The 26,882-nt window shown below is 54.8% G+C and overlaps 2 protein-coding genes across 3 annotated transcripts; one reads left to right on the forward strand and one right to left on the reverse strand.

Moving 5' to 3' along the window:
- The first annotated feature begins 4,412 nt into the window (after positions 1 to 4,412).
- On the forward strand, positions 4,413 to 14,284 carry LOC128560186 (uncharacterized). Of its 2 annotated transcripts, XM_053553750.1 has the most exons (4): positions 4,413 to 4,528; positions 7,910 to 8,180; positions 9,256 to 9,422; positions 13,660 to 14,284. In XM_053553750.1, the coding sequence occupies exons 1-4, from the start codon at positions 4,519 to 4,521 to the stop codon at positions 13,743 to 13,745; spliced, it is 534 nt and encodes a 177-aa protein (XP_053409725.1). In that variant the 5' UTR covers positions 4,413 to 4,518; the 3' UTR covers positions 13,746 to 14,284. The 2 variants fall into 2 exon arrangements, 1 of the variants encoding a protein (XP_053409725.1); XR_008372900.1 differs by lacking the exon at positions 4,413 to 4,528 and adding an exon at positions 5,031 to 5,120 and having other exon boundaries at positions 9,256 to 14,284.
- A 555-nt stretch (positions 14,285 to 14,839) lies between these two features.
- Positions 14,840 to 24,639, reverse strand: SHH (sonic hedgehog signaling molecule). The gene is made up of 3 exons (XM_053553748.1): positions 24,079 to 24,639; positions 18,844 to 19,105; positions 14,840 to 16,274 (listed from the first exon to the last, which is right to left on the reverse strand). The coding sequence occupies exons 1-3, from the start codon at positions 24,385 to 24,387 to the stop codon at positions 15,496 to 15,498; spliced, it is 1,350 nt and encodes a 449-aa protein (XP_053409723.1). The 5' UTR covers positions 24,388 to 24,639; the 3' UTR covers positions 14,840 to 15,495.
- Positions 24,640 to 26,882: the final 2,243 nt, after the last annotated feature.

Genomic DNA, 26,882 nt, shown 5'->3' on the forward strand with positions numbered 1-26,882 from the left:
CCTCCCACCTCATCTTCGGTGTCCTTTTCTTACTTAAAAACATATTTACAGGTGGCACCTGTGGGTAGGGCGCCGGCCCCATATACCTGAGGTTGCGGGTTCAAACCCAGCCCCGGCCAAACTGCAAGAAAACAATAGCTGGGCGTTGTGGCGGGCGCCTATAGCCTGTAGTCCCAGCTGCTCTGGAGGCTAAGGCAAGAGAAGTGCCTGAGCCCAGGAGTTGGGGGTTGCTATGAGCTGTGACACCACAGCACTCCACCGAGGGTGACAAAGCTCTAAAAAAAAAAACTGTTATTTCCATATTTTCAAGGAGATGATTTATAGTTAAGTCAGAGGAAACACAAGTAGCGAAAAGAGTTCTGTAGGAAAAGCTCAGTGCTGAGGAGCTGTGGCCCCAAGACATGGCAGCGTGGAGCACTCTGGCTACACCCTGCTTCGAGAGGCAGTGGCCGCAACCTTGTGTTTGACGGTAAAGCCTTCTTGCTGTCTTTGCGTAGGGCTATGATGAGAGAAGAGAAAAGTTCCTTCTTGCCCTTTCTGTGGCCTGATGTGGATCAGAACAAGAAAGCGAGCAGTGGGCCCAGGGACTTGGTGCACAGAGCTGAGGCGCGCATGTCCTCTGGGGCAGGTGGGCCTGTCCTGCACAGTGAAGCCATTTGTCTCCATTTGCTACATGGGACCAGATTGGGGTTGAAGTCAGCAAGCTGACCTAGGCCCTGCCACCCTCTCAGTGGACTGCAGGACATGGAGGCTGGACATCGTTCCCTATCTGCCTGTCCTTGGTGGACTGGCATCCACCCACCCTTGGGATGAGCCTGCTCCTTGCCCAACTGCAGGAGCTGAGGTATTGGATTTCAGCAATGTCATTCTAAGACCTGAGAAAAACGGAACCCAGATGTGTTTTAAGCAGCTGTGCAGCTGTCACAGTCCCTGTCCCCCCTCTCATGTATGTTTATGTCCTTGAAGGAAGTGGGAGCTCAGCTCCCTCAGCTCATTGGCGGCTTGGCCTCCCTCCCCCCTGCACAAGGGTGAGTTTGGCTCCTTGGCTGTGTGTGAGCCTGCTGTCCAGGTGACACTCGGTCCCCATTAGGCCTCCGGGGCAGGTAGCATCATGGAGTTCCCAGAGCTGCTCCAGGCCAGGCAGCGCCTCCGGGGCAGGGAGCTTCATGTGGTCCCCAGAGCTGCTCCAGGCCATGCAGCACCACCTTGACCTCAGCATGTACTTCCTTGCAGACCCCAAAGAACTGCCCAGGGGAAGCCCTGCCATGTTAGGGAGCCATACTGCAGCCCTGGACAGCCACACTGACCTCTGCAGCCTCAAACGTCAGCTTTGAGAAAGTTGGAGTTGAATGCAAACAACCATCAGTGACAGAAGCCAGGAATGCTCCAATAGTGTCAGGTGCCAGCCGGGCGATCAGGCCTCCCAAACCCCATCTCTCTCCCTCTCATGTCTTTTCCAGGAAGCTCATGATTAAGTGACCATGAAGCTTTTGTAGCATAGAAAGGTCCTGGGTAAAGCCTCTGCTGCCAACATAGGTTTCAGAAATGGGTCCTAATGTGAGTACCCCAGAAAGGACAGCTGGACCCATTGCCTGCCCCCTAAGGTGGGTCTTCTGATGGCGGGTAACTTGGTGACAAATACAGGTATCAACCCCACCCCGCCCAATGTAAACTTTTAGCCCAGCTTTGAGAGTGGGCCTCAGTGTTTTCAATCTTAGACTCTGAAATTCGACATTGGGGAGAGTATTTTCTCACGCTGGGAGAGCAGCTGTGGTGTCTGAAAGGTGTGGCCGCCTCTTACCTTCCAGGCCAGCTCTGGTGCCGCTGTCTGCTGACTTGTTCTTGCCACCATGCACACCCACAGGCAGACTTACTGACAGTCCCAAGGATTGTCCCTTTCTGGGAGCATTGATGACATGCAATGTGAAGCTTCCTGAAATTCTCTGTGGATTAGTCAAGCAAAAATACCTATTTAGCAAAATTAATAAATTAAAATCCTGGTTCTTAGGGAAAAAAATTTAAATAGCCAATAAAGAATAAAAGAAAGTACAAATAAAATAAGAAATGCGAAGGGGCAATTACTATTGATAAAAAGGACTTCATTATGGTAAAAGATGCATGGTACCAAATTTACAATTTTAACCATTTCAAGTGTGCGGTTCTTTCTGTGATACCAAGTGCATTCACATCGGTGTGCAGAGGAATTCTGCCAAACATTTAGAGACAGGTATAACTGCTGCTACTTAAATTGTTTCAAATCACTTAAAAGCAAAGAAAAGTTTCACATCTTTCTTATGAAGCAAATACATCATTGGTATCTAAGCCTGAAAAAGCACAATAAAAGAAAGTTATCGACAAATAATATTTATGAGTATCAATGCAAAATATCCTAAATAAAATACTGAACCAAAGACTACATTAAGAATCACAGCATTTAGAAAATAACTCACCAGGACCAAGTGAAGTTTATCCCACAAGTGCCAGGGTTGTTCAGTAGCAGGAAATCTAGTAATATAATTCACAATATTAGTGGGTATAAGAAAAATTGTTATATCTGAAAAAAATCCTTCGCCAAATTCAACACCCATTTCTAATAAAAACTCTCAGGACGATAGGAATAGATGGGTCTTTTCTTAACGTGAATAAAATACAAATACCCTGAGTCTGAAAGGCAGAGATCCCATCTCTTTCCTGGGAGATGTCCCTGCCCAGATCAGGATGGGACCAGGGCACCTGCTCCCCCCGGGACTATTTAACTTCATGCTGGAGAGATTAGCTAATGAAAGTAGGCAAGAAGAGATGACTGCAGGCTTATGAATTTGAAAATAATAAGATTACTTCACTTGCAGATGACATGAAAATATATAAGGAAAAACCCGAGAAATCAATGATAAATTAGTTTTGAAGCAAAAATTAAACAAGGTCTCTAGATATCAAAGTAGAAAATCTATAGGCTTCTATACACAAATAAATGCCAGCTAAAGGACAGAATTAAAGAGAACATTTCCATTTATAATCTCAAGAAATACAAGGTAGGAATAAATTACAAATTTTCAAAATAAAAATTATAAAGCCCTCCTGAAAGACATGAGCTCTCAACTTAGATGAGTGAAGAAACACTTTTGTTCTTGGTTAGGCTTTCTCAACACCATAAGCACTTAGGAAATAAAATTAGGTTTCCTCTTTGCAGTACACCCAGGAGTAAATGGACCCAGAGGCTGGAGGTAAGAGATGTAAGCACACCAGTGCTAGAAGCGAGAAGAAGAAGCCTTTCTACCTGCGCCCCAAAATCCAGATTAAACCAAAGATTAACAAACGTAATGACGTAAAAATAAAGTTTATAAGAAAAAAATGCTACCAGCAAAGCCAAAACAGAAGACAAAATTAGTACCTCCAGCTGCTTCTATCCGAGGTAAAGGGCTGAGATCCCAAATAATGAAAGAACTTTACAAAATTGAAAAAAGATCAAAAGTCTAAAAGAAAAATGGGCAAAATTAGCCTGGGCTAGCTAACCAACAATGACAACTGCAACAGAAAAATAGCCGGGCCTTGTGGCGGGCACTTGTGGTCCCAGCCGCTGGGAGGCTGAGGCAAGAGAATCAGTCACCTAAGCCTGAGAGTTTGAGGTTGCTGTGAGCTGTGACGCCACAGCACTCTACCGAGGGTGACATAGACTCTGTCTCAAAATAAATAATAGAAAAATGGGCAAAATATATGAACAGACAACTTATGAAAATATAAAATGGCCTTTGACCTTGTGAAAAAATGTGCAGCTTCACTCATGGGAAGAGGGTGTGTGTGCTGGTGACATTACCCCCTCAGACGGCAGAGAGCAGAGTCTGCCCCTGCCCCATCCTGGTGAGCACGGCCACAGCTGGCAGAAGGCGAAATCTAACCAAACCTACCCACTGTGCATTTTCCTCCACCCGCAATCTCTCTTGCAGGGCTCCTCTAGCATAAATCCCCCAACAATATGTCAACACTCAGGATGTCATTTTGCAGCAATAATTGCAAATATCAAAAAAGTGCAAAAGCATGGGGGCTGGTTGAGTGAGTCTCAGGTCACGCATGCATGGTGTAGTCTGTGCTGTGAAAGAGTGAAGATGACCTTCAGTCCACATGTGACCTGATTTCTGGGGCAGACGACACAAGGCCGCAGGTCAGAGGGAGCCTGCCTGGGGGGGGCTGGAAGGGTGTTATTGGGGCAGCTGGAGAGATGGGGATGGGATGAGAGTGTGGCAATATGCGATTCTGTGGGGTGATTGTCACAGCATCCTGACTTTCAGAAAGTACACATTGAAAAGGATGAAGGGGGACATGTATTCAATAGATTCTCAGATGGTTTAGAAAACATCGCGTAGCCATGAGCAAGGGGAGAGAATGACAAAGCCTGTTTTCAAAGTGCTCTTCCCAGCTGCCCACCATAACCTGCCCTTGCTAGAGAAGCCTCAGTGATGACACCACCATGGCCCAGGGGTGTCACCTGTGACCAGCACCCCACGTAGCCCCTTGTGTGGAATGGCGTCCCGTGAGTAGCACCCGGGACCCAGGGGGTCAGCTGGCACCGGGTGACAAACACTGCGTGAGCTGGGTATGACCTCAGACTAAGTCTGGTGGGGGGACGGGTGGGGGTTTGAAATGGCAGAAACGCCTGGGACGCCTTCCCCCCACCCCCCACCCCGGGGGGAGCTGCCGCTTTCGGCCGGTGGAGTCAGCGGGGGCTGCGCGTGGCGACAGCGACCCCGACCCCGCGCGACTTCTTAGGCCGTGTCCACCGCTGCCCTTTCATCCCGTCGTGAGGGCGGGAGTCTGGCCTCGGTTCTGGGGCGCACAAGCTCCGGACACCTGACAGTGCCGTGGGACAGCAGCTTTAGTCACAGCTACTCTCAGAGCTCGCCCGCGGGGTTCGCTGCACCTGCTTCCCTAGTCGGGTCCAGCCCCACCGCTCGGCCTTCGCGGTCCCCCGAGAGCTGGCGGGCGGCTCCCACCAGAGGGCGCTGTAAGCCAGGGACACGCGGGACAGGCCTGGCCTCGGAGCGGGCGCCGTCCCCAGGCTGGGCCCTGGCCAGCCGCGCTCTGTCGGGCCCTGGCCAGAACTGAGGGGCGCCGGACGGAGCCGGGTGAGTGTCCCGGGAGGGTCCAGGCCAGTCTCCTGCCATTCTAGCTGTTTCTTATTTTTGGGGGGGGAGAGCGGGGGACCAGGGAGGACTTACCTGGGAGCCAAGAGGCTGCAGCCACCCAGGGCCTGGGGAGCGCCAACTGCCAGTGTCCCTGCCCTTCTCATTTTCCTGGGAAGCAACCCTTCGCTGAAGTGCAACGGCTCTGGAGGGCTACTTGTGTCTTCAGTGGAATGTTCCTGAGGGGCTGATTTGACAAAACCTTTACGAGTGGGGAGGCTGGCCTGGGAGGATCATCAGCTGTCTTTTCCCGGGGCCCCCTGGCAGGTGCCTCCCCCCTCCCCCTCCCCCGAGCCTCCACCCCTTCCCTGGGGGCACCTGCCCACCTCTCCTGTTGCAGGCTTACTGTGGCAGCACATCCCCCTTTTTACCAAGTGGGAGCCATGGCCACAGCCTTCACCTGGCATAGGGCACTGTGGGTGGGGATAAGAGGCTCTGTGAGCATGGCCTCAGCAGGGCCCTAGCTCCTGTCACTGCTGGCTGTGGCAGCCTCCAGCGGTGCCAGTTAGCACACAGTGGGTGTCCACTGACTGATGCCCTGCCAAGCTTTCAGCAGAGATGTTGGTTAAGAGTTCCGTGCTGCTTGGACAAACAGCAACAGCCCTTGGCTGACACAGACTGGTGTGTGTCCCCTTCTGAGGCCCCAAGTCCTTGGCTTTCAGGTGTCCATGACCTCCAAGCTCTGCCCACCACTTGCTCTTGCAGTGTAATTTGATTTGGAACCAAGTCACACCCATGGAAGGAGCAACCTGAGGCGAGCCCTGTCTCTGCCCAGGCCTCGATGCCACTGAGGTGGGAAAATGGGGGCCCAGCTGAATACCAGCCCTCACATCCCGAAATGCCACCCCTGCCCTGACAGCTGGTGGTCGAGAAGAAACACATCCTTTCCATCTTCACTGTGTGCTCTCTATGGGGCGTTTCTACAGCAGGGCGCCTGGCCTTGAGCAGAGCGTGTAAGTCTGGTGGCAAAGAGCTAGCTTGATGATGTGACTTAAAAAGCCTGAGAACAGGCTCCGTGCCCATAGCTCAGTGCTTAGGGTGCTGGCCACATACACCGAGGCTGGCCAGATTGAACTAGCCTGGGCCTGCCAAACAACAATGACAACTACAACAACAAAAATAGCCGGGCATTGTGGTGGGTGCCTGTAGTCCCAACTGCTTGGGAGGCTGAGGCAAGAGAATTGCTTAAGCCCAAGAGTTTGATGTTGCTGTGAGCTGTGATGGCACAGCGCTCTACCAAAGGTGACATAACATAGTAAGACTCTGTCTCAAAAAAAAAAAAAAAAAAAAAAGGCTTGAGGACACCAGCACTGGGCTGCACTGATGAGGGGCCTCAATCCTGCACAGTTGTCCTGGCTTGCTGGGGACATTGCTGGTCTTGGGGCAGAATTGAGACCCAGTTCTCCAGGTCCCAGGGAGGTGCCTTGAGACCATGTGCACTTTTTCCATCACGAGAAGACTTTAGAAACACCTCTCTGGGCTCTGGCGTGAGCCTAACCTTGTTGCTTCATGGACACTCTCACCTCATTCCTTTTTCTTTTCCTTTTTTCCCCTCATTCCTTTTCCACCTAACACTCCGCAAAATCCTTTTCTAAATGACTCTGATAATTCAAAAAAGCTAAAAATCACCATCAAAGGATGAAGACTATCCATGCAGACATTCCTTTTAAAAATACGCTACAGGTTTTAGAAGCAATAGCAGAGCAGAGACCCCCAGATCACGGGGGGTTTTGCTCAGTTGTTCTTGTGGCCTCTGTCCCAGGGTTTACTAGTGACCAGGTAAAACAGTAGGATAGATTTGGAAAGGAAAAAAGAAATAATTCATTAAATGTTTTCAAATTAAAATACTTTATTTTTGCTCACAAAGCACTAAATTATCATTGAGACAAATTTGGAATATGTAGACGAAAAAGAGAAAATAAAGTCATTTGCAACCTCACCCACCCACCAGAGAGTGGTGCATGCTGCAGACGTTAATGTATGCACACACACATGCAGGCTCGAACTGGGTATCATGTTTGGAACCAGCTTTTTTCAGGCTATATTGTGTTGTAAGTATTTGCTTAGTGGGGTAGGTGTTCTTCAGTGATTTGCACTGCAAAGAACACACTATGAACAGTAGCTGTGTCACGTGGAAATCTATAATCATTTCCTTGATATGAATTCTAATTCAATGAAATTACTGAGTCAATGGATACATAAAATGCCAAGGCTTTGATAACTTATTGTCGATCATGAAAAAAAGATAGATTACTTTCCATTCCCACCTTCACCCTGTTCTCACTCTCAGGCTGATGTAAGTATTTCCAGGTGTTGAGAGCCCCGTCTTCCTCTTCTTCATCCTCCAGAGACTCCAGGCAGGGTCCCAAACTCGGGGTCTGTCCCAACGAGCAGGGGCTGGAAGGAGGAGCGGGGAGTGGGTGTGGGAGCAAGACCTGGCCTGAGCAGGTGCAGGGCCTGGCAAAGAGACGGGCTCAGATGAGTGACCAATGGGGCCTTTGGCCCTGCCTTTTCCTGGAGCTGAGCCACAGTGGGAAAGCCATTTAGTTCCTGAAAGTTCTGTTCTCACCTGAATCATGAAGAGACCACTGCCAGCTCTCCAGAAATTGAGGCCCCCGTCAGAGCTGCTGGGCCATTAGTGGTCAGACGGGCGGGAGGAAGGACTTGAAGGAGGGTGGAAGTGGCCCTGTGACCACTCACCTTAACCGTCAATGTCTGCTTTTCCACATAAGGCCCTGAGACACTCAAGGAAGAGCCCATGGACCCCAGGCCTTCTGTAGTCTCAGCACAGGCCGGGCTTGGAGCTGCTGTTCTGTGCAGATGCTGCCCAATAGCTTCGAGGCCGGACAGAAGTGGTCCGAGTCCTCTGTGCTGTCACCGACACGTCTGCCTGGCCTCCTCAGCGCTGATGTCAGAGTGGGAAGTGGCTGGGCTGCCCCAGGCACAGTCTCCTCGGCAGCCATGGCCACAGGGCCTATCCCCGGAGTCCCCCTCTCGTCAAGGGTTTGTGTTCCAGGCTGGCTCCTCAGTGTGTTCGCTGAGTTTGGGTGCCCCCGAAATTCGTGTGGTCAGAAACCCAGCTTCAGGCTGCTCCCCCAAACACTGCCCAGGGCAGCCAGAGTGTGCCTGGGTCTTCCCTGCCATGAGTGGGGACCCTCCCTCCGCAACACGGACCTCAGCCCCTGCCCTGCCCCTGTCCCTATTACACACACACTCACACCTACACACATACACACACCCACACACTCATGTATACACACATACACCTGCACAAATACACACCTACATTCTCAGATGCAAAATCATACACAGACACACACATATACACGCACAGGCACATATACTCATTTACACATGTACACACACCTACACAGACACCAACACACAGAGACACACCCTAACACACACAAGTGAACACACCATTCACACCCATACAGAGTAACACACATACCTCTGTGCAGCTCAGACACTCCACCCACAGGCCCGAGTGGTGACTGGGGCCTCTGCATCTCTCCGGGCGTGGGTGGGAGGTCCTGAGCCCGGCTTCCCCTAGGAGACCTCTGGGCCCTGCTTGTCCCTCTAAGGCACCAGGGGTGCAGGAGGGGCTGGGAGCAGCCAGGCACGTGGGGTTCCTGAGAAGAGAGAGCAGCAGCCAGCGGGGGCCTGGGGCAGGAAGATCCACCGGTCTACCCCACCAGACACAGGGCTGCACGGGAGAGCCTGGCGGGTCTGCCCAGCCTAGAAGGTCCACCTGGAGAAGCTACCTGGAGCTGCTCAGGATAACAAAAGCCTCTAGCCCGCTGTCTGGCACACTTGCAGATGGAACAGAAGTATTTTTAAACTCGGTTCCCTGACCTAAAAAGGGTGTTTTTTGACTGAACACCTAGTCTTTGAGGACTCTTGTGGGAGTGCTTCCTATAAATAGCTCGGCATGCAGGGGGGGTGGCGGGGGCAGCTGTGGCCACTGTGGTGTCAGGGACAGCTTGGGCCTCTGAGAGAGTCTGGGGGAACTTGGGCTGTTGTCTGCCTCCCTGGGCCCCAGCATAGGGGAGTCACACTGGGTTGTTCTAAATTTCAGATCTGGGAGAGGTGAAAGAAGCCGGGGTGGTATGAGCTGGTACCCTGTTGACCACATCAGGGTTAGGAGACCTGGAGGCTGCCTCCCTGCCCTGCCGCCATGTCCATGGGAGGCACACAGGACACATACTCCCCGGAACGACCTGAGTGGGAGCTGCGCATTTGGAAGTAAGTTCACTTTCTTATGTCTTGAAATGTGCTTCTTATTTTAAATTAGGAAATATGGCCAAATGATTACAAACGATTACATTTATAATTTTTAAAGTCACCGAAGTCTCATCACATGATCTTGGGGGGGCAGTGTTGCCGTGCTCAGCGTCACTCGAATGAGCCCAGCCTGCACTGCAGAGCCAGTGCCTGGTTATTTTGCACACCTGTGACTATCTCGGGCAGCTGCCCACTGGCTCTGCTGAGGCAGGTGCCTGGGGCAGCCCAGTGCTCAGGCATCAGGGGTCCCCTCGCCTCAGCCAATCCTCTCTCATCTTTCTCCTCCAGTTATCCCCTTGGGGTCCTGGCCTGGAACTCACCTTCCCTCCTCCTTTTTCCTTCCTTCCTGCAGTCTGCAGACCCAGCCTCACCTTTGCTCCAGTGGAGAACGGAAGCATGGGGCCTGGGAGGGAGTGTGCAGTGCCAGGGCATCACTTGCACTGTCCTGAGAGGGAGGGTGCCCCTCTGTCACCTCCCCTCTGCTCTTCTCTCTCTCAGGCTGTGGCCCTGGGTGCAGGGCAGTGACTGAATTACTCTCATGACCCACTGGTAGGTACTGAAATCAATTAGTCAACCGATTTGGATGCACGTAGAGACCCAGAGCAAATGGCAGGTGGCCAGGGCACACATGGTGATGAGGGCACAAGTGTTTTGTGAAACGTGGGCTCCAGAGTGACGTGGCTACATATGGCTAGCGCGAAACGTGCTTCTCCCCGTGGGTTCTACACGGGGCTGTCAGGACACAGGTCACAGCAAACTGCGGAACACATTCTGGACATTCTGTGAATGCTCCTCTATTAGATTTGTGTTTCTGAAAATTCTTTGTTAAAAAGTACAAAAAGCCATGAGAGATGCTTTTCCTCATGACTCTCCCCAGGCAGGGGCCTTGCGGTGGCCAGGCCAGGGTGCGTGCTGCCTTCCTGGGCCTTCTCAGTCATCCTGGATGCGGAGCTGGGGCTCACCAGCCTCGCTCCCACACAGCTTCCCCAGGGTCAGCCGACACCCAGACGGCAGCTGTTCACAGGGTTCCTGAAGCTCCCGAATGCTTTTCACCCAGCATCAGCCATTTGAGGATGAGCTGCCCTCTCAAGCAGGCACTCCTGCTGTCCCTTCACCCGTGCCCGAGCGTCTTGGCGTCTCCCTCTCTATCCTCCATGTAGGCAGCTGGTGCCCCAGAGCACTCACCTTCCTTGTCTTGGGAACTTCCATTAGTCCAGCCAAGTCCCCCTCATTTTGGGGGAACTGTTGCAAGTGGACAGCTGCGTCCCCGTTGCCTAGGCACGTGGGCACCTGGGCACCCAGGCACATGGGTACTTCACCTCCTGGACACCCAGACACAAGGGCATTTGGGCATGTGGGCACCTGGGTATGTGGGCAGCTGGGAACCTGGGCACACAGGCACCTGTGCACCTGGGCACATGGGAACCTGGGCACGTGGACATCTATGTACTTGGGCACACAGGCACCCAGGCACCTGGGCATGTGGGCACCTGTGAAGCTGTGCATTGGGCAGCTGGGAACCTGGGCACCTGGGCACTTGGGCATGTGGGCATCTGGGCAAGTGGGCACCCTGGTACATGTGCATCTGGGCAGGTAGCAACCAGGCACCTGAGCCAATGTCTGCCCTCCTCACCATGTGGCCCTGTGCCCCTGCCTCAAATCTGTCTCCCATCTGCACAGTGGGAATACTCAGAGTGCCCACATGGGGTTGCCATGACCAGGGGGTCCCACGGTTCCTGGCACTCCACAGCACTTGCCGTGATGCTCAGGTGCTGGAGGTCTGTGCCCACATGAGGTTGCTGTGACCGGTGTGGGGGGGTCCCACGGTTCCTGGCACTCCACAGCACTTGCCGTGATGCTCAGGTCTTTGCAGTCAACCATCTTACTGCTGTTACTGCATCTTCCACCTCCTCCTCTTGTCCCCACAGCCAGCTCTATGGCCTTCCCTCTTGGACTCCTCCCCCAGCCTTCCGCTGAGCCCAGCATTCTCCTGGGTTGTCCTGGGAGCTGCCCTGCTCTCCAGAGACTTCTCTATCTCCTGGCCCTCAAGGCTCCCATAAGAATCCCCTGTGGCCACGTCCCTTTTTTAAAGGTGCTGTGATGCTTGCCCAGGATCACTGGGCAATCATGCGGGGCCCAGAGTCCTTTCTCTGGGCCATGGCCCCCGCTGGACATAATACCCACTGGGTATTATGGTGGGTGCCTGTAGTCCCAGCTACTTGGGAGGCTGAGGCAAGAGAATTGCTTAAGCCTGGGAGTTGGAGGTTGCTGTGAGATATGAGGCCATGGCACTCTGCTGAAGTCAACAGCTTGAGACTCTGTCTCAAAAAAAAAGATAGTAAATATCTCAGGCTCTGCAGGCCACATGGTCTCAGTCGAGAGAGTGCCCTTTGGTCCTCATGCAGAGGCTGCCGAGATAACACTTAAATGAATGAGCAGGGTGTGTTCCAATAAAACTTCATTGATGGACACTGAAATTTGAGTTTCACATAATTTTCATGTGTCAGGACATATTTTTATTCTTTAGAGCTTGTTTGCTTTCAAACATTCAAAAATGTAAGAAGACAAGCTGAGGTCATAAGTTGTGTGAAAATGGGTCTTGGACCAAGTTTGTCCCAGAGGCCAGAACTGACCCAAACCTATCTCAGAGCACAGAGGCAGCAGAGTTCTGGGAAGGGCAGGACTCATGACATGTTTTGTGATTTGTCCAAAAGAAGTCATATGGAAGTCACTGCTCTGGGGCTCTCAGGCCCCTTAAGGGAGTCACTCGTGCAGAAGGGTGAACCAAACAGCTTTTCTTCATCCTTGGAGAACCCCTAGGACAAGCTCGTTCCTCTGACACCTCCTTGGGTCCTGGGAAGGTGCTTTGCTGCTTTCTTGACAGATCCTGCACTGACCAGCATTCTTTGTGAGGCTGCCCCTTAGTTCCCACATGGGTGTAAGGCTGGTAGCACAGGGATGAAACCAGGAGGGGACACCGCCATCACACCTATCAGACAGGTGAGCCCAGGCCTTGCTGCCCAAGTGAAAATTCCCACAGCCTGATCCAACCCGCCCACTGACAGACCTGTGCCCGTGCCCTCCGTGAGAACTTGCCTTTCACATTTCCAGCCCACCCTCGTGCAAGAAAACAAGACATGCAGGTGTCAGTGTGGGATAGAGGTTCTGCCACAGAACAGACATTGCAAGACATCTCTGTAATTTCTTTAATTATTCAAACAATAAAGCACAAAGATAACAGTTTCAAGTACATTCTGACACATGTTTTTTGACAGGAGTAGATATGCATTTAGTCATGGGGGGCTGGCAGGGACCACCATGCATACATTTTGCACAAGCTCTTGGCACCATTGACCCGAGGATGAGGAGTGGCACCCCACCTGGGGGCAGGGGAGGTACAACATTGTCACACCCTGTATTTAGTTTCTCTACTCAGTGGTTTCCTTTCCTCACTTGTGAAAAAGAATTCATACTAGAAAGCTGTGGAAAGACACTAAAAAGAGAAGCCAGGATGGCAGGTGGCAGCACCCAGCAGCCTAGGTGTTCCGTCTTGGTGAAGCTCTGCTCAGCATGCCCTCGTCACTAGCAAACTGCACTGCAGCCATGGGCACCTGTGGGCTTGGCCAACACCTGACCCTTCTCTTTGACCATATGGGCTGCACAACGCAGCCAGAAGAGCCGGTGTGTCCTTTGACCGACTTAGAATTAGACATGAACAGTCAAAAGAACAGAAGCCATTGTGAACACCAGCCTTGAACCTGCTAGCTACCTAGAAGAACACGGAAAAGTCTTTTACAAGAGACAATGAGGGCTGCACCTGCCTGCAGAGCCTGGGCCCTGGGAGTACACAGAGGCCAAGCCACTGGCCCCAGCACCACCTGTCTGGGCACACGCCCTCAGGAGGTGGTCACTGGCAGCCAGACCCACCAGAGGCCCAGCCTCAGCAGCCAGAACCCAGCAGGTGGGACTGAGGTCTGTTCCGTCCTGCTCCCTAAGCCTGAACCACCTCCACACAGGCCTAACCTAGGAGGCCCCAAGCCCATACATCTTGGCCCTTCAAAGCCCAGACTGTTTAGATACTACGGCCCAAAGCACACAGCAGGACAGTCACCTTCAATAAGCCAAAGTTCTGGGAGTGATCCACTGCCTGGCCCCTGGTGACAGCCGAGGGCTGAAACCCTCTTGTCCAAACCTACAGGGCAGCATGAAGCATGTGAAGCATGGAGGAACCTTCTCCCAACTCAGCTGACATCAGGCACCAACCGCCGGTACACACTCAAGTAGGACTGTGTCCTGCAGATATGAGTCCACACCTAACAACCACACCAGACAGACACTTGGATTTGGAGTTACTAGTATGGCCCAAGGTCCCTGGAAGTCCTGACATTCTAGTGACTGGTCCACGAGGAGCAGGCAGAGAATGCACATTCCACAGTGGGCTTGTCCCTTGGATTGGGAGAACTCTCAAGAAAAGAGGGCAGGAGGTTCAGAGATCACTTGGCCCTCTGCTCTGGAAAGGGCACAACACGACCTCAGAAAGCAGCAACGGGCCTCCTCCCTACAGACCAGAGGCATCAAGACCAGGGAAGGCCTGAGGTCTGCCCAGCAGTCACTGGGAGCCCTGAGGAAGTGCTCAGGGCCTGCCCCCAGGGCCACTTCCTCTGGGCCTACAAATTAGGCTTTGCTAGTTAAGGAGTGGCAATGGGGGACAGAAGAGTCCCCACATACGGCACCCCCAAACTTTGGGAGTGTAGGAAGAACTTCACACAATAAATACTAACGTAGCTGAGGTTTCTCCAGTGACGAGAATAAAAAAGTTGATTTGTTTACCTACTTTGGTTACCTACATAAGTCAGTCTGAATTCACAGTATAAGCAACACATCTAAATATAACATTGGGAGCTCCTGTCAGTACTAGGTTTCCCAAACAAAGAAGCCAAAAAAGCAAAGAAAAAGGGCTGCAACAGGAATTCTTAGTTATTAGACTACTAACCAGTCTGTGCGTGGCACATTTTATTTCTATAAAACTATTACAAAATATTCAAAAATACATTTTAGTAAATTTACAGCAGTTATTTCTCAATTTATTAATGCAAAACATCCTTTGTTTTTCTCTGTACAAACTACAGGCTCCATCCTTGTGGGCTCATCACTATGTGCACTTTTAAAAAATATTATTTTCTAATAAATTCTTTGAAGTTAAAAATAACAGAGTTCTTCCAGTTTGTCAAAAAAAAAAAAAAAGTGAGAGAGTGTGTGTGTGTGTGTGTGTGTCTGTGTGTAACAGTCTTGGCTTCCAAGAATGTGGCCAAAATGCGGATTACAAAGCAAATACCAAACCATGAACACAGTACAGGAGACGGCTGTTACATTGGAAACTAGTTAAATTAAAATAATATATTTTCATATTTTACACTATTTCAAAAAATGAAATGTAATTCAGTTAAGTATTGATCTCTCAAAAAATCTAATTTACAATTCTGTGTATAAAAATATAATTTGTGGACCCCCACAAAGCACGTTTGAGTTTACACTTGCGGCAAAGCAGGAACGCAGAGTACAGAACTTTGCTTTCTGACAAGACAAGGGACACGTAGAAAAATAGACTCTGAGCAGGTTGCGTGGCCTCACAAAATAATCTTTCCCCCTGTGAGTACAGTTCACGTGATAATAATAAATTATCCAAGAAACAAACTAGTTAAGGCTCTTGAAGGTCCGGTTCATATTATTTAAAACATCTATTCATACCAAATAAATAGCCAGGAGAGGAAGAAAAAAATAACCAAAAATAAAACAATAACCAAAAAAAAAAAAAATCAAAAATATATATATAAACTAAATACAACAACAAAACTTCCCAGGGTCTTGGTTTCCTTATAGTCTACTTTGGACTGTCCTACTTTATTATTACCATTAATTATTATTATCATTCAGTCTCATTCCGTGCGCCTTTTCCGTGTGTCTTTTGCCTTATCTTGCGCGGCTTCCCCAGCCCCCCTCCCTCCCGAGCCCCCGACGAGCCGCCTCCTGGGCTTCAGCTGGACGTGACCGCCATGCCCAGGGGGTGCAGGGCCTCGCGGTCCAAAAGCCAGGTGCCTATTTGGTAGAGCAGCCGTGAGTACCAGTGGACGCCCGTGGCCCCCGGCGCGTCGGCCTCACCTGGCGCGGGCAGGGGCACGCGGCTGCCGCCCCCGCCTTCGCTGTCCCCACCACGGTCCGTGCGCGCCGGTGCCAGCGCGGCCAGAAGCGCGTGGGCCAGGCGGAAGGGCGCGAAGGCCCGGTGCGCCCAGCTGTGCTCCTCTATGACCGCGTAGCACGAGGCCAGCACCCGGTTGATGAGGATGGTGCCCTGGGCCGTGAGCGGCGCGTACGCGCCTGTGGCCTCCTCGCGCAGCGTCACGCTGTGCACAGCGGCCGGCAAGAGCCGGCGGTCCCCGTCGCGCTCGGCCACCACGTACACACGCTGTCCCGGGCGCACGCGGCTGGCGAAGAGTGCCCGGCGCCCCGGCGCGCCCCCCGGCGGTGGCCCAGCGGCCGAGTCGTTGTGCGGCGCCACAAAGAGCAGGTGCGCGGCGGTGAGCAGCAGGCGCTCCCGCGGCTCCCGCGTCTCGATCACGTAGAAGACCTTCTTGGCGCCGTCGTCGCGGTCCAGGAAGGTGAGGAAGTCGCTGTAGAGCAGCTGCCCCTGGCTGTCCGCAGCCAGCACGCGATCCCCGGGGCGCAGGTCCTTCACCAGCTTGGTGCCGCCCTGCTCCAGATGCACGGTGGCCGAGCCGGGGAAGCAGCCGCCGGATTTGGCCGCCACCGAGTTCTCTGAGGGTGAGAAGAAGGGAAGAGAGAAGTAGGGACAGGGTGTTGAGTTCTGAGAGCGGGCGCGCCTGGGTAGGGGGTGCGTGCGGCGCCCAGCGGGGCGAGCCCGGACTGGCCCAGCGCAGACCTCCCTCCCCCAGCCCCACCGCCTCAGTGACAAAATCCCAATGCAGGCGCTTTTCTTAACCCCTCTCCAAGGTTGGACTCGCAGTGGCAAAGGTTGGCAGGCGTTTCCTGCGGGAGGCCGGTTCTGCTACCTCCCCTTCCGCCTTCCTCCAGCCCCATTCCCCCACTCAGCACACACCCCACGGTCGCGAGTCCAGAAGGGTGTTCGCCCTCCGCTCGGATTCCTCAGGCCGCCTCCTTCCCTCCCGCCCCCGGCGCGGGCCGCTCCGCACTGGGCGGCACCGCAGAAACCCCGCGCCCAGCCGGGGGCCTGGGAGTCGGCCCGTGGAGGGACAGGGGAAGGGAGTGAAAAATAGCCGTCGGAGTTGTCACAACTGGACAAACATTCCAGAGAATTGGCCGAGGTGTGAAAATCCGAGGCTTGTGTAGATTTTCTAATTAAAATCCAATAAAGGGCTGGCCTTGTCATTGTGATTTCTGGAATAAATAGGAGGCACTCTCGGACGAGGGGACACTTCATTTTCTCTCCTCCCCTTTCTCAGCTCGCTGTCCCGCTCCCGGGCCGCCTCCTCCCTATTTGCTCAGGTGCAACCCCCCCAATCCCCCCCGTGTGCAGTTCACACGCGGCCTCTCCGGAGCCAGGCCTCACAGCGCTGTTTGCACAGCCAGGCCTCTCCTCTCCACACTCAAGACGGCGCATTTGAATTGTAAATGGTCGGGCCTGTTCCGAGCGCTGGCAGCGCCCGGTTCTCAAGGCCCCTTGACTACCGGCTTTCTCGAGCCCTCTGTGGCTCTCTGAGGCTCACTGTCCAGGGACAATAATGGAAGCTGGGGCGGAGCGCAGGGAACCGGGAGGAGGGGCGGGGAGGTCCCCGTAGTCTTCGCATTCCAATCTCCAGGATCATGCTTTTTGCAAATAGAGATTGCGAGAAAGAATCTTCCTGCCGGAATTACAGAAGGTTTTTAATCTTCTCATCGGTTTCTCCGTCATGAAGTGCGGGGCTGGCCGTGGAGGGCCTCGGTGGCCCCCTGGAATGCGACCCGGGATGCTGGTGAGCTCGAGTCGTCGAGTCGCACGACCCTGCTTGACACGCACTGCACCGCGCCCCTGCCCGCGTGCGCGGAATGCCAATGAGCGACTCCCCGCGCCGGGCCGGATTCTGGGCCGGGATTACCGCTGCTCACTTTGGGGGGAGGCCTCCAGGGACCCCCCGCTAGGGGGACCTCGCGGACAGGGTGGCCGGGGAAAGGGCTCTGCGCATCTGGCGCAGCTCTAGTTCCCGGAAAGGCGCGCGCATGGCCCAGACAACTCCCGCGTCTCCACTGCCCACAGGGCAGAGGAAGGCGCCCCCGCCGAGGTTCCCTCCACGAGCCCGGGACAGGGGGCTCCTCGCCTTCCTTTGAGCACTGGGCCGCTGATCAGCCCCCTATCCTCACCCCTCCCAGGCCTTCCCTTTCCGTGGTTACAAGAAGCTATTTACCCACGAAGTGTGTCTTGACACTTTAAAAGTGTTTTCCTACTGACATATGCCATTAAAATAAAAATGGGAGACAAGTGGGGAAGTCTGCGGGGGTAGAGGGACCGACTGTGAGTACTTCCTTCCTTCACTGTGAACTGAACACGTGCGAGCCCTCCCAGAGGGCTGCCTAGGTGCGTGCGTGCGTGGGAATACCGCGGCCCTTCCCGGCTGTTCCTCGCAGGCAACGGCATGTGGCGTTGCAGCCCAGGGAAACCAGCGTCTGAGTCTCTCTCCAGCTGCAGACGCAGAGCCGCAGCGTCTTTGCTGGCCCTGCCCCCGGCTGGAGGCATCCCAGCTGGGCTCCTAATAAGAACGGATGCTTCTGGGCCTGCGGCCTCCAGATGTTGGAAGTGGTAACTACTGGGCTTATTACCTCTCACCAGGCCTCTCCCTAAAGGCTCAGCAGTGAGTGAAGTTGTTGGAGTCCACAGACACCCTTCATGAGGGGAGAGGAGCTGCAGAGCACAGAACCACCTGCACTTGTGGGTGGGACCCAGTTGGTTCTTAAGCCCTAAATGAGAGGAAGAATCTAGAGTGGATGTGGCTAAACGTGCAGGGCCGCACTCTCTCCTAGGAAAGTCCCAGTGCCCCTTCCCCACTCCTGCTGAGTCTCCCCCATCCCCACTACCTGCAGGGTGGCGTGAGAGTGCTCCAGCCCCTCCACCTCTGGGATTGCAGAACCTGGTCCTTTGGGTTCTCAAAGGTAGGGGCAATTCCTGGGTGAGGGTGGACCTCAGAGGGCATGCTTTTGCAACAGAAACCGTCATCTCCCAGACCCCTCCCTCCCCGGACCGCACCCCTTTTTTCCCTTGAATAAGGCTCAGGGTGACACAGGCGGCCATCTGGGCAGATCCAGAGTTGCTTAGGGGGACATGGCTCTCAGGGGCCAGGGAACATGGAGAGGCCTGGGTCCGGGGTCACCTTACCTGCTTTCACGGAGCAGTGGATATGCGCTTTGGACTCGTAGTAGACCCAGTCGAAGCCAGCCTCCACTGCCAGGCGGGCCAGCATCCCATACTTGCTGCGGTCCCGGTCTGATGTGGTGATGTCCACAGCTCGGCCCTCATAGTGCAGCGACTCCTCTGAGTGGTGGCCATCCTCGTCCCAGCCCTCAGTCACCCGCAGCTTCACTCCTGGCCACTGGTTCATCACTGAGATGGCCAAAGCGTTCAACTTGTCCTTACACCTCTGTGAAGAGAAGGGCGGACCCAACAGGAAGGCACCTTAGCATAGGAACCACCACCCAACCCAGCTCCTCAGTCAGCTGGTGCTGTCCAGTCTCAGGCAGAAAAGTGGGGAGCTGAGGCTTAGAATGGGGCCCAGCCAGTGCAGAACAGAGGACACTGGGATAGTGAGGAGGCGTTGAGCTGAGAGCCTTTCTAACATGGCCTGAGAAGCAAAGACAGCTTCTCAGAAACAAGTGAACTGTGTGATTCAGACTCTGACTTGGTGTCCTCCAGGGACACCATCAGCAGTGCCTGCCCCCAGGTTGTCCTCCACTCCCCAGCCCCTTGCTCACACCTGTGACAACCTCCACCTTTCTCCCTGGGTTAAATACCCCCCAAGGAGGACAGAGCAAGGCCCAGGGTGCAAGTTTGGAGAAATAAAGAAAAATGCACTATGTCTTTCTTAAAGGATAGAAAGCCTTGGGTTTATCTTGGGACCTTCCCCCAACCCTGTGCCTATTGATGTGAGAAGGAAACCAAAGGTGAGCAAAGGAGGGAGGTGGGGAGCTGATAGCAACTCTCCAAAGAGTGGGAGAGGGCCCAGTGAGAGGCAGCCAGGTGAGTCCTAATTCTCAATACAGGCCAGGGCCAGGACAAACATTCTTTATCTGGACAGCCACATTCTTTTTCTCCGTGGAACTCTTTTCTGCCTGGCTTTTCTGTGGTCTGATTGTGTTTCTTGTTTTCTTTAACCTGTTCCCTTCCTCCCCTCTTGTCGTCTTGGCCCCAGCCTAGAATGGTGTCCTGCAGGTTTGAAGAGCAAACTTAAGAGGTGGAGGGAGGAAAGGGGTGGGGAAGGGTGTGGGGGAGGGGTGCCAGAAAGGCCTGAAGCCTCTGAGCCCTCTGCCTGGGGAGTCTTCCTCTCAAAGGCACACGGCCCCTCCTGCTTCCCCTAGGAGTAAGGAAGCACTGAATGGGCAGTGTAGATCCCCGGGATTGTGGGGGTTAGGCCACTTTCAGATAAAGATGCAACAGAAAACAGTTGAATCAAGTGTGTGTGGGGTGTCCACCACCTGGACATTTCTACTGCTGTGGGTGGGACACAGAATTTAAAAAGGGAGAACTGGCTCAATTGATGATAGAGGCATGTCCCAGACAAGCAGGCTCAGGTGGGGGCAGGAGGAGCAATTTCAAGTTGACTTTTAGAGAGGTTTTAGGGCTGGCCAGGAAGGATGCTCGCCTGGAACCGGGTCGTGGGATGGACAGACAGTCCCTACCTAGAATTCTGATGTTATTGTAGGGGAACCTTTGCCAAGTGATGGAAACGCGGGGGTCAGACCTCTATTAAGGACTGTTCAGGACACATTTCGAAACAGGAAAAGTCTTGTGTGTCTGGCAGCAATAAAAAGCAGTGACATGGTTGTAGGGTTAAACATACAAGGGGGGGCAGAAGACGGGGCGGGTGGGGGGGTGGCCCTGGTAACAGGTCAGTGCTTGCAGGTTTCTGGGCCTGCCAGCAGTTAAAAAAAAAATGTCGGAAGGGCAGAGTTTGAGTGAGGTCATCCTGAGGATTGAACGCGTTTTACATGAAAATCAATCAGTAAACCAGGGTCAGTTTAGAACTGGGATGAGCAGCCGCGTGCGCAGGCGCACACCACCGACGCGCACGCAACCCCCATTCCGAGCCCTCCACTCCAGCTCCCCTGTCTTGGTGGGGGCGCAGATGAAGCTTTAAACAGATTCCCCCGGGGAGGCCAGGGAGCGGTAAGACGGCATGGGGAGGAACTAGAGACCACAGCACCCTGAGCTGCGCCACTTGGACAGGACATGGAGGGCCCCGGGCGAGGAGGTGGCGGCGCCAGGGACAGGCTGAAGCTGAGGGTTGCCGGAGTTGGCACTTGGTGGCCCACGCGCCCTCCCCTCCGCCCCAGGCCTGGCGCGGCCTTGGCTGGCGGGTTGCAGAACGCTCCTCCGCCCCAGCTGGGCGGGACTATCACAGGCAAAGCCAGGAAGCCCAGGCCGGTTATTAATTCATTGGGTCGTGTGCCGCGAATCAAGCCCGACTCTGTGCAGCCACCGTGAAGCGCAGCAGGGCCGCGGGGCCCGGCCGGCTTTGTGCGGCGGAGGCCAGGTCGTTCCCTACGCCCGAGCTCCTGCCCGCTGTCCATCGGCATGGCCGCGCCGCCCGGAAGTGCCGAGGAGGGACTGGCACCGCCAATGGCTGGTGGGCGTCCCCCAGCGTGGGGCAAGCGTATCCCAACTTCAAGAGAGAACTGCAGCCAGTCTTTAAATGCTCCTGTCACCACCTAAGGAAAACAGCCCCTCCCTGCCAAGACAGAAAAACCCTCCGCAGACCCACACCTGAGCGCCGCCGGCCCCCAGGCCCAAATCGCACGGGAAATCTATTCAACGCGGCGTCCCAGGGTACCCTCACTTCAGCCCCTGCCCCCTCGGAGCCCCCTGGCCGCGGCACCCTCGCCTGGCACCGCGGGCGTGTCTGGGCTCCCCTCTCCCGAGTTAATATTAACCAGGAGCTCATGCGTTCCAGAACTGCTCTGAAAGTTCCACTGGGGACGATCTTGCCATGGTTGAGGGACTCGCGGCAGTCACATTAGGGAGACACAGAGACAGGGAGGGGGACGAGACAAGAGGAGGGACCCGCACCTGGGAACAGAATCCGTGTGGTGATTTAAAACGAGGGCCAGTGGGTGAGCAGGCTCCCCGGGGGACCCAGACCTGCCGGCGAGGTCTCCGCACGTTTCCTCACCCCAGGCCCTGACTGCCGCATCCTTCCCTCCCTGCCCCCCCCAACTCTGAGAATAAGGAGAAGGAAGGGAGGGAAGGGTGAGCCAGGGGTACCTCCCGGGCTGGCACCCCCACTCTCACGTTTTTAAGGGACCTTTGTGAGATAACCCAGGCCAGGTTGTCCCCACCCAACCCCCACTTTGGCTGTGTCTCCCCCTCCCTTTGTGTTGGGAACGGGAATAGCCACTGCCCAAGGAAAAAGTATTTGTTTTCGTTTCGTTCGTCTGAGGGAAGTTGACAGAAGGTCAGAAGTTCAAATGCTGCCCGCGCGCAGCAGCGAGAGTGGCCGAGCGCTGGGCCGCTGAGCCTTGGGTCCCGGGCCTGGGCGGCTGGGCCTGGAGCAGGGACCCGCCCCAGTGCCCCGGCTCTGCTGGAGGCGCGGAGGGCACGGGAGGGGGTTCTGCCCGGTAGGCCGCTGGAGCCTGCGCAGCCCCCCCACCCCCGCCCTCGGTCGGCCCCTCTGTCCCCACCTCCCCGCCCCCACGCGGGATAATTGAGGCGACCCCAGCACTGCTTTGAGCTCTTTCAGGACCCCTGCCCCGGCGCTTGGGGCGGCAGGGACGGAAGACTGGAGCTCCCGGCGCCCTGGACGCCAAGCTGCGGGGATCCATGACCCCGGAGCGAGCTGGGCTGACGCGCGTCTGCTCTGCGTGCGGCTTTGCGCGCTAGCATTTTGGCGGCCGGGAGGCGAGGCCCGGGCCCTGCAGGGGCGCGGGCCAAGGACCCTCTCTGCAGCGGCGTCCGCCTCCCGCAGCCCAGGGCGAGAGCTGACCCGCTCTGGCTCTGGGACCTCGAGTGTCCCCGCCCCTGCATTCTACTGCTTCGCCTCCCTCCTCAGCCGGGAGCGAGGGGACAAGGGGACGGGCTCCCTGGGCTAGCAGGAGAGCTCCCTCCAGCCACCTGCGTGCACCGGGCACCCCCGTGGCCCGTGCAGAGTTAATTGTAGCTCGCGCTGCTCTCCCGCACAGGCGCGCGCGTCCACACTGGCAGGCCAGATTTAAGGTGGTCGGGAGCTGATGAGGGAGAGCTCCACGGTTGCCACTCTGCTTCCCGCAGGCTCCTCTCCTCTGCTGGCTTCACAGCAGACCCGGGTCCTGGCTGAAGCCGGGCGGCAGGGAGGTAATTCTCCCTTCCCTCCATCCGCACCTCCCCCTGCACTCGCAACCCACCAGCGCCTCCCCGTCAGCGCTGAGCGCACCTAGCCCTAAAGGTAGGACTTGAATATTTTAATAGGGCAGTAAAAAGGATGTTGACCTATATTTGCAAGGAAACCCATTTCTAGCTTCAGTTATACGTGCATGGAGTTTCAGAAAGTCCGGAATTGGCTGGGAGATTGGCAGCTCGCAAGTCTCCAAGGAGGTGGGGAAGGAGAGAAGAACCATATTTTGCTTTGCTTCTCCCCCCACCCCATTGATATTTATTCGCCCCTAATTCTTATGCAAGCAGGTTGAAAACTAAAGTGATGCAATGCTAGTAAGTTCTAAGTCCCTCCCCTAAGGTACCTGGAGCCTGGGAGAATGAAAGAGCATCCTTAAAGAAATATCGATACGTTCACACTCTGATGGGCACAATTGCCAAGGCTGGAATAGCAATCCCAGCTATGCGATAGAGCCAGGGACCAGCCTGGTGGCCTCTGGAACCCCTGCCTTTTGTCAGGACAGCTCCTGGCTTTACCAGTGGAGAATTCTTGGTGAGGAGCTACAGGGTGGGGGTGGCGGTAGGAGAGAAAGACACGGAGGCAAGGGGAGACCTCCAGGTCTGGGTCCCCATGCCCAAGGCTGCGTCTGTGCAGTGCCCTGGAGGGCACTTTATGCTTTTGGTGCTTCTCACCCCTCCCTCCATTCCCACTCCTGACTTGGAAAGGGCAGACCCCCCTCCCCCAGAGTGAAGGTCTGCCCAAGTTACATGCCAGGCTGAGGCAGGATGGGGGAGGCCACTGTAGCAACGCTACTCAAATCAGGGCCACGGCGGGGACCCCCACCCACACCCTAAACTTCTCCAGCTGGACCCTGAACCTCCATTCTCCTCTGCGAAGAGAAAGAGATGCTGGGTGGCCAGAAGGGTGGGGAGGAAGAGGGCGAAACCTCCCTGGGACCTGCCTCGGGAGCCATCCGAGGAAGTGTAGAACCGCCGGCCACACGCAACCCCCCTTCAAAGCAACACATTCCGCGCCCGGCGCGGGGTTTCTACCTGAGTCATCAGCCGGTCCGCTCCGGTGTTTTCCTCATCCTTGAATATGATGTCGGGGTTGTAATTGGGGGTGAGTTCCTTAAATCGCTCGGAGTTTCTCGAGATCTTTCCTTCGTACCTCCCGCTGGCTCCTAGGGTTTTCTCCGCCACGTTGGGAATAAACTGCTTGTAGGCTAAAGGGGTCAGCTTTTTAGGGTGCCGCCTCTTCCCGAACCCCCTGCCAGGTCCACACGCCAGCCCGGAGCACACGAGCAGCGCGGAGACGAGGACCAGCAGCAGACATCTCGCCAGCAGCAGCATCTCGCCCATGGAACCCGATGACTTCAAGGCTGTCCCCGTGCGGTCTGCGCTCGGGCGCGCGCGGCGGGTGTGTGCGTGTGCGCTCTGCCTTGCGCTCTCGCTTCCCCGCGCCGGCTCGCGCCCTCGCTCGCCGCCTGGCTCTTTCTCTTCCTATATAACCTTGCCCGCCGCCGCGGCAGGGGACTCTCGGCGGATCCCCACCCAGGCAGGGGCTGGAATGGCAGGCTGCGGGGCGCTGATAACGGAACACATCGGAGTAGGGTCGCGAAACAGCAATCAAAAGACAAAAAGAGTCTGATTTTAAATGGTAGCAAGCCCGGGGAGCTTGTGAGCGAGGCCGCCTTTAGCGCTACATTATAGCTGGCAGGGGCGCATCTGATTGGCCGGAGCTGCACAAGCTTGTCTTCTGATGTTAACCCTGAAGAAGACTACATTTTTTTCCCCTGTTGCTGCTGTTGCTTTATTTTCACCTGAAGGCCTCGAGTTAAAAAAAAAAAAAAAAAGAAAAGAAAAGAAATCTTTACCAAGATAAAGGTGGGCGGGAGGGAGGAGGCGCCCTTCCCAGGATGGCATCAGCCCCCCTCCGCTTTGCGTACATCTCCGCACTTCCCCCTTTACGTTCCGGAATGGTAGGCGCTTCAGTTAAAACCAACTTAAGTTTTTAAAGGACAGTTTAGATCCCCTTCCCAAGTTTCAATCTTCAGTCTCTCAAATGTTTGAGGGGCAGAGCGGCCCAGAGCTTACAGGCCTCCCTGCATTTGGGAGAAAGAGGTCTGAGCTTCCTATGGAATATTCGAAGCCGTGGGCTGAGGATAATTACAAGTGACCTCGACTTAAAGCATTGCCATTTGAAATTCTTTAAGTACCTTAGAAAAACTTAAAATCCCTGCTACTGTGTTTCAATTACTGCATATATATATATATATATATATATCTTTGCAAATGGAGCGGGGGCACCAGGGCAGATACAGAGTGAATGAACACGGGCAGGGTGAGGGGTGAGGGGGTCTGAGGGTCTGGGTGCTGTGCTCCAGTGAGGAGGAGGAAGTTCGGCTGGCCTGTGCTTAGGCTGGAGGCCACTGAGCCAGGGCAGCGGTGAGTGGGCGAGGCCGTGCACGCACCACCCCCACGATCGATCAGAGCAAAGTGCAGACCAGGGATGAGGAGAGTGTGCAGTGTGGGCTCCTCGCCACAGCATGCAGAGCTGCCTGACTTGGGGCCCAACCAGCCATCAGTCCTCAGGGACAGGAGTCCTGGGGGGCCTGGAAGAGCAGTGTTCTGGTCAGGGAGGGGCTTTGTAGGTGAGGGCCCAGGGCCCGGGGTTCAGCGATGTCACTGTCCCCAGACCCCTTCCTTCTTTCAGAAAAAGCATCTCTAAAAGTCCTAACTAAACCAGAAAAAATAAAATCTGCAACACTGCTTCTTTAAGGAACATGCCCCCCACCCCACCCCCAATTCCTCTGGAATAGGGGGAGGGGGCAAGGCAATTCCTGTGCAGCAGTTTGGGAAGTCACAGCTCTCCCCTGGTGACTGTCTAGTGGAGGGAGAGGCCCAGTGAGAAGTTCAGACCCCAAACAATGTGAAATTTCCCACCAGTTCTCTTTGCAGGTGAAGTTTTCTTTGGTGGATTGGGGGAGGAGAGGCACATCTTTAGAGCATCTACTTTTAGTCTAAGAGGCTGAGCCGGACCAAGATGGGGCGGTCTGGGCCCTGCAGAAGGTTCACCTGAGCTCTCCCACCCCATCTCCCTGCTTTCGTCCCTCGGAGACACACAGAATCTCTGCGCAGGGCCAGGAAGCACCCACTTTGTCAGGGCCAGCAGAGCTCAGCTGGAGAGCCCAGAATACCGTGTGTCCCTGTGCCTTTGTTGTGTGTTCCCAGTTAGACCAGATATAACATTGCTGGCCCCACTGTGCCGTGTCATGTTGCCTCAGTCCCCCCACTTTCCCAGCCAGCTCCCCCCTTTACAAGCCCAGGTGGTGCAGAGGGGCTGGAGGGACACGTGGCTGTGGCAGGAGGCTCTCTACAAAGCTCTGCTGGGCTTGGGGTGCCCCAAGTGGTCTCAGCTCCTTCTTGGCAGAGAGTGGGGAGGGCTCATGGCTGGCACTGCACTCACTGAGGTTACCAGGGTCATTTCCGCAGGCCTTCTAGCCCCAAGGGATGGAGAGGCCACTTTCCTCTCCCCCGTCTGCTAGTACTAGAAACCCAGGAGAGCCTGCCTGGGCAGCCTCCCCCAAGATTGGCCTGAGTTTAAGAATAAAGTGAGGATGGACCATAAAACCTGCCAGATGCCTTATTTTGGAGGGCTTGCTCCCACCGTCACAGTTTATTTTTATTGTCATAGAAACCAGGGCAGCATCCTGAGCCACCAGAGTCTCTGCGGTGACTCTCAATCCTCCATGGCCCAGACACCCTGCCTCCCCCCTCCAGACAATTTGGGCCTCTGTCCCCATGCCCATGAGAGGCTCCGAACCCAGCCTCTCCGACCAGACCAGACCTGCAGC

Source organism: Nycticebus coucang, chromosome 11 (assembly GCF_027406575.1).
Source record: "Nycticebus coucang isolate mNycCou1 chromosome 11, mNycCou1.pri, whole genome shotgun sequence".
NCBI lineage: Eukaryota > Metazoa > Chordata > Mammalia > Primates > Lorisidae > Nycticebus > Nycticebus coucang.

What these genes read in the sequence shown, in the direction of transcription:
- LOC128560186 (XM_053553750.1), top strand. An exon ending in GAGTCCCCCTCTCGTCAAGG is followed by an intron (nt 8,181 to 9,255) that starts GTTTGTGTTCCA and finishes TCTAAATTTCAG; the next exon opens with ATCTGGGAGAGGTGAAAGAA. An exon ending in TGGGAGCTGCGCATTTGGAA is followed by an intron (nt 9,423 to 13,659) that starts GTAAGTTCACTT and finishes CCAAACCTACAG; the next exon opens with GGCAGCATGAAGCATGTGAA.
- SHH (XM_053553748.1), bottom strand. Translation starts at nt 24,387, where the DNA reads ATGGGCGAGATGCTGCTGCTGGCGAGATGTCTGCTGCTGGTCCTCGTC. An exon ending in CGGACCGGCTGATGACTCAG is followed by an intron (nt 19,106 to 24,078) that starts GTAGAAACCCCG and finishes TTCTCTTCACAG; the next exon opens with AGGTGTAAGGACAAGTTGAA. An exon ending in CCACTGCTCCGTGAAAGCAG is followed by an intron (nt 16,275 to 18,843) that starts GTAAGGTGACCC and finishes TCTCACCCTCAG; the next exon opens with AGAACTCGGTGGCGGCCAAA.